The sequence below is a fragment of the Gigantopelta aegis genome, chromosome 15 (genome assembly GCF_016097555.1).
Source record: "Gigantopelta aegis isolate Gae_Host chromosome 15, Gae_host_genome, whole genome shotgun sequence".
NCBI classification, from domain to species: Eukaryota; Metazoa; Mollusca; class Gastropoda; order Neomphalida; family Peltospiridae; genus Gigantopelta; species Gigantopelta aegis.
Genome location: NC_054713.1, coordinates 12,097,993 through 12,111,802, shown reverse-complemented (window position 1 = coordinate 12,111,802; position 13,810 = coordinate 12,097,993). Strand labels below are relative to the sequence as shown.

At 38.0% G+C, this 13,810-nt stretch overlaps 1 protein-coding gene across 1 annotated transcript in view; it reads right to left on the bottom strand.

Moving 5' to 3' along the window:
- The window catches only part of LOC121390363, a 310,647-nt gene that overhangs the window by 295,243 nt on the left and 1,594 nt on the right, over positions 1-13,810 (bottom strand). Inside the window, exons 2-4 of the mRNA XM_041522159.1 lie at positions 10,062-10,150; positions 7,889-7,979; positions 6,387-6,420 (exon numbers count right to left, since the gene is read on the bottom strand). Of these exons, the coding sequence (XP_041378093.1) occupies positions 6,387-6,420; positions 7,889-7,979; positions 10,062-10,150 (214 nt within the window). The remainder of the gene's footprint in view (positions 1-6,386; positions 6,421-7,888; positions 7,980-10,061; positions 10,151-13,810) is intronic.

Below are 13,810 nucleotides of genomic sequence, written 5' to 3'. Positions count from 1 at the left end.
ATCCCCTACCAAAAAATGCTGGATCTAAGCATGAATGATCAGGTGCATGTGTATGGGATCAGTTTTTGGGGTCAAAACCCCTCCATGCTGAACAGGCCATAGGATTTCAAACTTCATGGGAAAGACTTTTTCGGTTCCGTGCCTGTAATCATGGGAACTGTTTATATTATTTTAGTTGAATAGTTGTACTTGATATAAATTTTTATAATAATCATAGGAAATTAAATTTTGGTTCCGTGATTTTACCGACACGGTCAGTGCTGGATTTATAAGGGGGCAACTGCATTGGGCCCTCTGTCACAGCCCCCCCACCCCCACTAAGGACTTCCTTTATAAAAAAAAAAGTAATAATTATAAAATTAGTTCATTTTTTTTTTTTTTAATGTAATTTAATTTCTATGTTGAGGGCACCCGAACCTGAAGTGCCCTGGGTCCCTGCCCCTGCACCCCCCAGGTCTAAATCCGGCCCTGGACAAGGTACCAGAAACAAACATTACCATGAAATCGCAAGGCCTGCTAAGTCAATTTCTTCAATACATTTACGATCACCCCACCCCTTCAACTTTAAAATTTCACTAGTCACAGACTAGATAATTATCTAAATCAAATAGATTAACTATCATTCATTAAGTATAGTTATCTGAGGGTGGATGCATAAGAGCAGGGGTGACACCTGCATGAAGATTAACGATTGGTTCATCATGGGCTGATCCAAAAGGAAAGCCTACCAACAGGGCAAAAGATATCAAACTTCTGTACAGTGATGGAAAGAAAGAAAGAAATGTTTTAGTTAATGACGCACTCAACACATTTTATTTACAGTTATATTGTGTCAGACATATGGTTAAGGACCACACAGATATTGAGAGAGGAAACCTGCGGTCACCACTTCATGGGCTACTCTTTTTGATTAGCAGCAAGGGATCTTTTATATGCACCATCCCACAGACAGGGTAGTAAATATCACAGCCTTGATATGCCAGTCGTGGTACACTGGCTGGAACGAGAAATACTGTACAGTGGTGGCTACATGATAATCCTGTTTTGATACAAATTAATATCATTACACTAACTGTACATTGTTTTTGTTAATGACAGTAATAATAATTTTGTGGATGTTTAACCAGCTCACAAAAAGTGAATGTTTGAGGGTAATAATTAATTATACTAAACAGAGGTAGATCTAGGCAGGCCCAGGGGTAGGGGCCCCACTAAATTTTGCAACAGTTATAAGTTTATTATATATTAATTTTCATCCCCTCTCCAAACCTCCAGGGCTAAAAATTTGCGTGAATCTCCGAATCCGTCTTGCTCCAGGATTCACGCAATCATAAGACATCTAAATCTATTTGTATTCGCGTGAAATATTTCGACAAATTTATTAAGATGAATGAATGAATGAATGTTTAACGACACCCCAGCACAAAAATACACATCGGCTATTGGGTGTCAGCAAATTTATTAAATTGAATAATCAGTGAGTAAAATGTTACAGAATTTAAAAAAAATTAAATAAAAAATAGTCTGGTTATCAAGCTTCAGTTTAAACTGGCTTGAAAAGTGTAGCATACATTTGAATCCGTGCGGAGAGGTTTATTGAGAATAGTCTGGCCTGGAGTCAAGAGGTGGTTGGTCCATTTATATGAACCAAATTGCCAATGAAGAGAACCGAAAGGAACATGTTTGTTCAGTTCTTACATAATAACAATAGACAGTAGTGCCACTTTTAGTAATACATCAAACATGTCTAGTCCTGCTCTTTTTAATCAATAAATCTTTTTGTTGGTAGCGGAAATGTACTTCAATAATATCCATACAAACATTGAACCAATGTGCAAATACATCGGCAAAAGTATCCCATGCTGTGTTTATGAATAAGCAATCTGAAAAGTAACCTGGCCTGCGTTCAGCCAGACCGAGCTGAAAAACCGCTAGACTGATTTATGCACTTCACAGTAAACCAAATGGACAAGTTGGGAACCAATCAATTAGTTTGCGACCGTTAGCCAAACGTTTGCTGGCAGAACTTGGGGCTGGTAACACACCTAAAAAAAACTTGACTGCAAAGAGAAATTGGAAGCAACAACTAAACAAACTGGTAGTGAAAAAAAAAATGTGTTCGTTTGTGTTTTTTGTTTTGAACTTGGATACACTGTTACTAACAAATTGGTTATTCTTTCCAGTCAATAGTAGGGATTTGGTTTATATACACTAATCCATATACAGTTAGTAGCATACGACACATAAGTCTATATACCAACAGTGTTGATAAAGTTCTCTGAAAATGTTTAGAATTGGAGGATTCCTGTGGACTGCTTCCATGGGAATCTACATGGATTCTCGTGAAAAAAAGCCGAATTTTTAGCTCTGACCTCCCCCAAAGTTCTCTTGGCATTCTGCCTCATGCATGGGCGTACGACCCGGGGGGGGGGGGCAGGGGGGACAATTGTCCCCCCAAATTCGGACAGAACAGTGGGGAAAATTCGGGGAGTTTTTATCTGGGTAAAATTTCGGGCAAATCAACCCCTCCAGCCCCCCTAAATCAAAGAGTCCCCATACGCCCATGGCCTCATGTCATTGGGGCCCCGTCCCCTTGATAGATTTTCTGGATCCGCCACTGCTAAACTCTACTATAAACACACAGGTCAGGGACCTAATTCACTAACCTCTCGCAACTTTGCACTATCGCAGTGCAGAGTCTAAGAGAGCTTTGTGAATTACGTCCCAGATTTGTAGTTGTAAAAAGGATAAAGCCTAAAGGAAAACACAATAAAACCTTTAACCGAGTCTGTATAACTGGGTATTTTCTAGTACGTAATAAATAACTCCCAAATTGTATATAAGGGTTAACGTTATGGTATGTTTTATAGCAACCAAACACATTGCGAAAATGCAACAACAAATGAAAAAACTGGGTGGTGCGTTTTCAGTGACGTCCAGTACATTTTAGTACGTTGCCAGCCATGCCACAAAGAAGTGAGGGTCACGGTGCTATTTCTGATAAATTAACCAGAAATACTTCCGAACGTTCCAGCAAGCATGCTAATACATTTACTATCACTAACCCTAACCCTAAATCTAATTAATGCTTAGCCTGAATGAACTGAATGCTGGAACGATTGGAAGCCTTGGCAATTAACCTTGCACTATTATGATGCCTAAAACAAATGTCTCACATACGTGTATACACTAATTATAACGATATATACATAATTTGGAGCTAAGTATATGCATATCTGGAATTGTATTCTCGTAGAGGTCCACGGGTTGCACGCTGATACAAAGATTGGCATTTTCATTAACCAATAAAAAGCTACCCTGTAGTCACGTGGTCAGTCCTACACACGTCATAGAGAATGGCCTAATGTGCGAACTAAAACGTTCGCTTTTGATCATGTTCCGACTAAGAACCGGGCACAACAGTCTGAACCAGCGCATGCATAATGTCATAGGATTTTACGTGCACATTCAGAACAAGCTGTTGTGGCGCACGCCTGTCCTGGGCTTAGGTTAGGAGGTTCCGACTAGCAACCTCTTCTATGTGCTCCTGTGGAGAATCAGAACAGACGATCGAACATGTCATTCAAGACTGCAATAATCTATAACAGCTGAGGGACACTGCCTGGACAACTACAACAAACACCTCAGAAGAAGCTGTACAGTACTAAACGTGATCTACAGAGAACAGTATCAACGTGTAGTCGTCGAGTGAACGAAAAGAAGAAGAAACGTTCGCTTTGATGTTGACTGTTGGTGTATATTAGCTAATTGCATTAATTCATAAAGAAAATAATTTGCGTACCAAATACCCAGTATAATTTTAATTTTAATATAAGTGTTAAAATCGTCTCAAGGAATGGCCCAGTTATTTTTAAACACTTCCACTCAATATTTTGGAGTAGTTGTAAGGATGTGACAACCTTAATTTTAACACACGCAAACATCTAATCATACTATGTCTTTGACGGACTTAACGTTTTGCTGAATAACAACGAAATAAGGAAATACGTTTAATTATCAGAGGCGGATCTGGGGTGGGGGGGGGGGTGGGGAGGGGGGGGGAAAGGGTAATATTATATAATTTTATTACATATTAATTTTTAATTTTTTTTAATTTTACGATCCCCCTCCAAAACTCCCGCAAAGTTCCCTTGGCATTCCACCTCATGTCACTGTCCCTTCCCTAAATGGATTTTCTGGATCCGCCACTGAATATTCAGCACAAAAGTATATTCGTGATATCTTAATAAAAAAAAAAGCCCAGTATTCCGTGATCAAAATCGTATCTCTGCTCAAGGCGAAGTTAAAGGATGTTTTAGACAAAGTCGTGATTGCTTCCATTATCCACTATCAAGTTCTCGTCCTTAGGAGGATCGCCACTCCCCTTGGAAATCCGTAACACTATGTTACACCCTACTGCACCGCCTGTAAGAGGACTGCCACTTCCAGGACTAGCTTAGAAAACTGATTATAATTTACATAGGATAGAGCTCAATAGACTGTATACAGTTGTGATGGCATGCATTCGTGAATCACTGCAAAAACAGTGATATCAGATGTTCGCGAGAGGTGAGCATATCCTGCTCCACGTGTGGCACACATTAGCACACCACAACTGGTGTAACAAAGACCGTGGTATGTGCTATCCTGTCTGTGGGATGGTGCATATAAAAGATCCCTTGCTGCTAATCAAAAAGAGTAGCCCATAAAGTGGCGACAGCGGGTTTCCTCTCTCAATATTTGTGTGGTCCTTAACCATATGTTTGACGCCATATAACCGTAAATACAATTTGTTGAGTGTCGTCGTTAAATAAAACATTGCCATTTCCTTCCATCATTAGCACAGCCTACAGCCATCAAGTTCATACTTGAAAGCCTTTATCCGCGTATTAGACCAACATCTGTGACGTAGACATTTTGGACGGTTTGAGTTAGGATGCTCATTGTGTTTGGCCAACTCAATAAGCAGGCCCGTAGGTACCGGGGGAAGGGAGCACACAACTCCCCCCTCCACACACACACACACACACACGCGAACACGCACACACACACACACACACACACACACACACACACACACACACACACACACACACTTGAGGGCGAAAATGTATGTCCTCTAGATCAATATAGATAAAAATAGTGGCGTGTGCCCCCTGTAGAAACTTGAGCCCCTTCACTAAAGATTGTGCCTCCCACCTCACTCCAGATATAATTTCTACGGGCCTGATGAGTAAATAATAATAAATAAAATAAACAAATAAAATAAATAAATAAATATAAATAAATGAATGAAAGAACGAATAAATAAAATAAAATAAAATGAAATAAAATAAATAAATAAAAGTGGTTGGGGATAACAGAAGCAATACAAACGTAACTAAGTGATATTACAATTAATCATGTATCTAGCTCGACTTAGAAATATTCCTTTTGTCAGCAACTGGGAGAGTAATTAATTCACATTTCAGTGTGGGGGGGGGGGGGGAGGGGGAGGGCAACGCACGTTCTGGTCGCTTCGTGTTCAGAGCCGACGGGGGCCAGTGCTTCTCACTTCCATTCCCACCCACCCTAGTACCCCAGCTTCCAACGCCTATGTTAATGTTGAAATTAAACATTTTAATATGGGAATCCACATATCGTATGAGCCAACTTTTTTCTGTGATGTTAATTTAATCAGAATACGAGCTTTTACTAGGTTACTAATTAATGTAATATTTATACTCGTAAACGTTACGTTTTGAACACTACGACGTATTTATCACTATTAGAGCCGAAGTTTTTTGTCGGGTTTTTAAAAAAAAAAAAATTTTAATGAGAAATTAACATAAGTGTACGAGACGGGGGGGGGGGGGGGCAAGGGATCAACACACACCCCCCCCCCCCCCCCCCCCCCCCCCAAAGTGCTAGAGCACAACCTCAAATTCGGGCAAACATGATACATATATTCGGGCAAAATATGCTAACCCGAGACCTATTTACTATGGATTTCCATCATTCTACCCTCAGAATTTGTTGTAATCCATGTAAAAATGCGTAGTGATTCGTTTGCAACCCTATATAGCTGTTTGGTAGCAATGTTAATATGATTAAATTATTTTTTGCAGATTCGGGTATTTTCTTTTAATTCGGGTAAAGCCCAGCCTGCCACCTCCCACCCCCTACACAAATGGAAACCCGTAGACCTATGGGAATTAATGACATTTTATTGTTTAGAATATCCATTTTCGTCCATCCGATGTGTTTCTGGTTATCCTCGTTTTACCCTTTCTTTGTTACATTATAGCGTATAATAGCCTAATTTTGTAGTTAACTGTTATTATAGGTTACACTTTACAAGTATGTATACGCTTTCATAAAAAAAAAAAAAACCCACCCATACATACCATCTGGATAAATCCCATTCTGCATTTGGTGCATCTGAAAGAAGAAAAAAAAGAAAGAGTTTATTTAATGTAAAGAAAGAAAGAAATGTTTTATTTAACGACGCACTCAACACATTTTATTTACGGTTATATAGCGTCAGTCATATGATTAAGGACCACACAGATTTTGAGAGGAAACCCGCTGTCGCAACTTCATGGGCTACTCTTTCCGATTACCAGCAAGGAATCTTTTATTTGCGCTTCCCACAGGCAGGATAGCACAAACCATGGCCTTTGTTGAACCAGTTATGGATCACTGGTCGGTGCAAGTGGTTTACACCTACCCATTGAACCTTGCGGAGCACTCACTCAGGGTTTGGAGTCGGTATCTGGATTAAAAATCCCATGCCTCGACTCGGATCCGAACCCAGTACCTACCAGCCTGTTGACCGATGGTCTAACCACGACGCCACCGAGGCCGGTTTTATTTAAATATATTCGAGAAATAAAAGAAACGTTTGATTAAACAGAAAAGAAAAGAATATTACGTTTTACGGTCACGCAACGCAACATTGTTGCTATAGGCGTCAGAACATGTCGTTCCTATGGGCTCGATATAAATGTAACTAAGTTTGTTTTGTTTATCGACACCACTAGAGCACATTGATATATTAATCATTGGCTATTGGATGTCAAACATTTGGTTATTTTGACATACAGTCGTAGAAAGAAAACCCGCTCTATTTTTTCAAGGGATTTTTTATATGCACCATCCCACAGGCAGGATAGCACATACCACCGCATTTGATACACCAGTCGTGGTGCACTGGCTGAAACGAGAAATAGCCCAATGGGCCCGCCGACGGGGATCGATCCCAAACTGATCGCGCATCAAGCGAGTGCTTTCATACTTTGCTACGTCCCTCCCTGTAGGCGTACCGTGCTAAACAGAGCACGTTGTGAAGCACGCCCGACTTGAACACACGTTCTGACCTTCATCAACTCGTGTGCTTTTGTAAATCGGGAAAAGTTGCAGTCGGGGAATATAGTTAGATATATCACTACGTCCTACTGTCAAAACAAGGGGAAGGGTGGCGGTACGGTAGTGCAGTTCCAGAGCGAATCCGAGGTGTGTGTGTGTGGGGGGGGGGGGGGGGGGGGGCGTCTCTTAACGTTTTTTTAATTCAAGTGTTACTATTTTTTCCCTCTTTTGATATTTTCCTCATTGCATGGGCGTACATAGGATTTTGAAAAGGGGGTTCCAAAATAGATTGCAGAGATATTGGGCATATATTTCTATGTTGAGTAAATCTAATAATGTCAGATATCAATGTCAGATATATTAAATTATAAAAAAAAGCGATTTCGAACCCATCGAATGCCCATGCATTGGGATGCCCATTTGACGAGCTGGTCCAAGTGACCCTTTCCCGTTAGCCCCCCCCCCCCCCCCGCAAAATATTTTCTGCATCTGCTTCTGAGCTAAAAAATGTGAGTTATATCTGGTGCCGCCGTCTACTTACTCATTTGGTCATGTGGACCAATCAGCAATGTGTATATCCGAATGAAGACTTCTTGTCCATCGGGCGTTTCGGCAACGTTCGTGTATCCGATCTGAAACGTTACAAAGGGAAGCCACGTTAAAGCTGCAAGCTCACCTCACCGTATTATAACATCGTTTCTTACACACCCGTTGGTGAGAACACCATGCGTTATTTTTTATAACACATAGTTGTTTACATACATACGACTGGCTGTTCCTAGGTGATGACCAGATCACCAATGTCATACTCCAATAATATTTTTTTTTTAAGCACAGTGGAAATCGATTACACTGTGACGTATAGTTAACCTGGCAATCATGTGTCTGTGACGCGTAAGTCAGCTACAAGTGCAAAGGGTTGTAACTATCTTTTAGTCGATAAAGATGTTAAAATTTGCTTAAAACCTGGTTTTTGAGGATATGTAAGAAATAGAATAATACATTCGTGTCCGTTAAGATACCATTTATCTCACAACTCGTTTAAAACATATCAAACTCGCTTTAGCTCGTTAGATACATTTTAAAACAACTCGTTGTGAGATAAATGGTATCTAACAGCTACTCATGTATTATTCTCTATTTACTAAAGCAAAATACGAACATATCTACAGTTTTAATAAACTCACAATCTCACCTCACACATATTATAACATCAATTGCTAATGCAAAATACAAACACAATTATAGTTTTAACAGTTAAAAGTTAAAGTTTGTTTTGTTTCACGACACCACTTGAGCACATTGATTTATGAATCATCGGCTATTGGATGTCAAACATTTGGTATCAACTGTAATATAAATTCTCTGTGAAAAATGAATAAATCACCATTGAAAGTCTAATTTGATCTTTAACAGTACGTGATAAAGGTATACAAACATTTTAGTTCAGTATCCTGAGACATTGAGAAAACAAAAACGTGGAAAACAAATTTTCATATCTGCTAAGTTCAAGGGTCTTAACTCTTTCAAAAATTCGTAAATCACCATGAAGAAGTTAAAGTTTGTTTTATTTAATGACACCACTAGATCACAATTATTAATAATCATCGGCTATTGGATCTTTTATATGCACTTTCCCACAGACAGGAAAGCACATACCACGGTCTTTGACCAGTTGTGCCCCTGCGTGTGCTGTAACCTCACCGTGGTGCAGGAGTGTAACATTCTCTTTGAGAATTGAAGTTTTGAGTAAAATTCAGGGAGGGGGGAGGGATTGTTTAAATTCTGGCGAACGAACTTTCTATGGTTTTTCGGGTCAAGCTTCCCGGTTAATAGGTTAATATAGTGAACAAAATTCGCAGCAGGATGTTTCGATCCTCGAAACCCACATTGTACCCACCAACCCTCACCTCAACATACACACAGCATAGGAATTTGAACCCTGGTTTTTTTTAAAGGATAAAGATGAATTTTTATTGAAAAATGTCTGTGGAAATTCCTTAGACCCACTAGTAAAGTTTCATCCTGTACATCTCACGTCTCCGAATTATTTAAAATAAAACTGAGCCAGTACCGGACTGCGAACCCTGTACCTACCAGCGTTACGTTCGATGGCTTAATCATGAAACCACCTAGGCCGGTAGAAACACACTGAATATACAGACACTGATATTATAAACAAGGCAATAATTATATTTAATATGTAATTTTAGTCGTTATAGAACTTTATTAGAAACATTTTACAGTGGCAACAAACTCAGGAAAATCTATTTAACAAGCAAATAAAAAATAAAAAAATATTTATTAATTAATTAAATTAAATTAAATTAAATTTAATTTAATTTAATTTAATTTAATTTATTTGTTATTTTATTTATTTATTTTAAAAGTGAAAATAAATTTAGTTACATTTAAAAGACAGCATTTAAAAACAGGCAAAAAAATACAAAATTCAAAATAAAAAGGTATTAAAAATGTAAAAAAGACTAGAAAGTAATATTTTATTTAAATAATAATAACAATATTAATAATAATAATAATAATAATAATAATAGAATAATAATAATAATAATAATAATAATAGTTTATTATTATTATTATTATTATTATTATTATTATTTATTATTTAAAACCACATTACCTTAGCCTTTGTGTCGAATTTTCCCATATTATGAACATCAGCGCTGGATGAGAACTTATAGCGGTATTCAAACCCGGGCTCGAAATTTATGAATCTCGCGCTCCCCGCCACTAATAGTGACAAGATCACTAAAATGATACGCATCTTGGCTGCGCTGGCCCACTGTTCTTAACAAACGAATGTAACCAGTTTCTCTTGTTTAAACAGTTGAGATGGAATTTCTAGCAACAAAAAATAATTAAATATCTATCACCAGTCGCTCCGTATCTGTATCTGTTTCTGTATCGAACCTGAACTGCGATATATCTCGAAGCTGACAAACACTTATATTACTTGGTGTTTTTTTGTCTGTCTCCATTGACGGGTGGACAGTAGATTCGGAAAGTAGCAATAATTAGATATTTAAATCTGACGCCACATTGTATGTCTCCTGTTATTCAGAAACGTTCTCGCGGCCTTCTTTTGAAAAATTGGTAAATAACGAGCGTACACGTTCTTTGTCCTCCCAGCTAGCCCGTGGAATACGTTTAGGCATGTCTGGTGTTACAAGACGCCAAGCCATCCAGAACGTGCATCCGGGTTCAAGCCCAAAACTGATTTCTACCCGTAAAGAATCAATCGATCGGAAAATTGTTTACGGGGACCTGTCGAAAACTTGGCGAAGTGGAACTGGATTCCAGAATCACAATAGTCATTTTAAAAGTGCCAATGGTTTCTTTGTTTAGTCAGTATTTTAGTAACACCTTTTAAAATAAAAACCTCGTGTACATAATTAAATAGCTTAATAATAATTATTATTATTACATTATTATTTTATTTTATTTTATTGGTTTCCTTATAAGTTTCCTTAGCTTGTGTAGTTTTTATTTTAATCTGTTCATCTGGTGTATTTCTGTCCCGGGGCGGGCCACTGGCTATCCAGAGACCGGACCCGGGACAGACATGCTCGAAACTCTAGTAGTGGCCAGGGGTTTCCCTAGAGCGATAAGCCGACACGGCCCGTGCTCCCTTAGCCAGCCAAGTAAGCGCCTGCATGTCTGGTAAGCGCCTTAACTGCAGGACCGTGTCGACTTAATTTGTAACATGTATACAAAACAATGGAGCTGTGATCCGTAATTTCATTTTCTATCTTCTGATGTGAACAAACGGTTACATAATCTATTCGACACCTCAAACATAATAATACCACATATTCAATTAGCATAATAGCGATCTCGCGACCGGTAACGAGAAACGGTGTTAACCAGAATACAGCGTATGCCTTATGATGTTTGCTAATTTTAATAAACAAGGTTATTAATTTTAACGCATGCATTCGACATGTATGACAGCAATGTGACGGCGATTCAATGTCTGGAAGATATGTAACTTGCTATTTTAATTTTGTAAAGTCTTTGAACCGAAGTAATAAAAACAAACCGACAATGCATGTCAATTTGAATACACATGCCAGTTCAGGGCCGAACGACATGTCGGCTATCCCAAGGGCTGAGTTCAGCCAGACCGAGCGGAAACAAAACGTTCGCTACACTGTTTTGTGCGCTTCACGTTAAACCAAATGGACACGACGGACACCAATCAAGTAGTTCGCGAACGTTAGGAAAAACGTTCGTTGGCTGAACTGAGGAAAGCTCTCGGCGTAATATACGTCACGCTTCAGAGTCAACTGACACCCACGTGTCAAGAGATATCGTTGCGGACATGAACAATACGATTACACAGGAGTAAATCTTGATGTAAATGTGTAGAAAAACAATAGTTGTTTGCATCAATGAATACCTAACTGCAGTTTCGTTATTTCCTTTGTCTTTGTTAATTTTGTACCTATGGTCGAGAGCACGCACTGAGATCGCGATCGCGGGAAATGTGCGTGCAGTATTTATACAAATTGCAGTTAAACGTACACTGAATTAGTTTACAATAATCATATTTGTTAGATAATGCTAGATATATATTTGTTAAACTGTGAGATGACATTTAATAAGTTAGCTGGATTTTTTTTAAAAAGTAAAATTTAATTTTATTAACATTTTGGGGGTTTTTTTGGTAGTTTTTTTTTTATAAATGGAATATACTGTGAAGTCAGCATTCTTAGCTTAGGTATTTTACAAGCAGAAATCACAACAAGCATTTAACACGACGCTGAAATCAACAACAACAACATGAGGCAAATTATGAAGTTGTTGGGGGTGGGGAATTGATGGGTTTTTTAGAAAAAAGTCCCCCCCCCCCCTCTCCTCCCACACAAAAACCCCAACATGATTTGATGGATTGAAGACAAACACATAACTGTTTTCAACTCACTACCCCACTTCTTTTGGCTTGATTTTTGTGTTATAATGATGCTAAATATGTAAGCGCCTTAAAAAAATCCTGGGGAAAGGCCTGAGTGGTATATGAGCATGTTAAAAATATATTGGACTTGAACTTGAACTCATCTGGTGTTAGTTTGTTTTTAGTTTCATTCGAAACTTGGGCGAGACGTAGCCAGTGGTAAAGCGCTCGCTTGATGCGCCTTCGGTTTGGGATCGATCCCTGTCGGCGGGCCCATCATGTACCCACCACTGTACAGTATTTCTCGTTCCAGTCAGTGCACCACGACTAGTATATCAAAGGCCGTGGTATGTGCTATCATGTCTGTGGGATGGTGCATATAAAAGATCCCTTGCTACTGATGAAAAAAAATGTAGCGGGTTTCCTCTCTATGTGTCAAAATGACCATATGTTTGACATCCAATAGCTGATGATTAATAAATCAATGTGCTCTAGTGGTGTCATTAAGCAAAACAAACTTTCGGGACTGCAATTTTTATAATTTTATTCCCCAGTGGAAGTTTAAAGTTTTTTTAAATGACACGTGGGATTTTAAGATAGTTTTAAAGACAGTTATAACATATTTAATTATAAAGCATACATGTATTAACAGACACTCGCGTAGTCCTGAGAGAGAAAGTTTGTTTTGTTTAACAATACGTGGGATTTTAAGATAGTTTTAAAGACAGTTATAACATATTTAATTATAAAGCATACATGTATTAACAGACACTCGCGTAGTCATGAGAGAGAAAGTTTGTTTTGTTTAACAATACGTGGGATTTTAAGATAGTTTTAAAGACAGTTATAACATATTTAATTATAAAGCATACATGTATTAACAGACACTCGCGTAGTCATGAGAGAGAAAGTTTGTTTTGTTTAACAATACGTGGGATTTTAAGATAGTTTTAAAGACAGTTATAACATATTTAATTATAAAGCATACATGTATTAACAGACACTCGCGTAGTCATGAGAGAGAAAGTTTGTTTTGTTTAACAATACGTGGGATTTTAAGATAGTTTTAAAGACAGTTATAACATATTTAATTATAAAGCATACATGTATTAACAGACGCTCGCGTAGTCCTGAGAGAGAAAGTTTGTTTTGTTTAACAATACGTGGGATTTTAAGATAGTTTTAAAGACAGTTATAACATATTTAATTATAAAGCATACATGTATTAACAGACGCTCGCGTAGTCCTGAGAGAGAAAGTTTGTTTTGTTTAACAATACGTGGGATTTTAAGATAGTTTTAAAGACAGTTATAACATATTTAATTATAAAGCATACATGTATTAACAGACACTCGCGTAGTCCTGAGAGAGAAAGTTTGTTTTGTTTAACAATACGTGGGATTTTAAGATAGTTTTAAAGACAGTTATAACATATTTAATTATAAAGCATACATGTATTAACAGACACTCGCGTAGTCCTGAGAGAGAAAGTTTATTTTGTTTAACACCACTGGAGTACATTGATTCATTAATCATCTGCTATTGGAT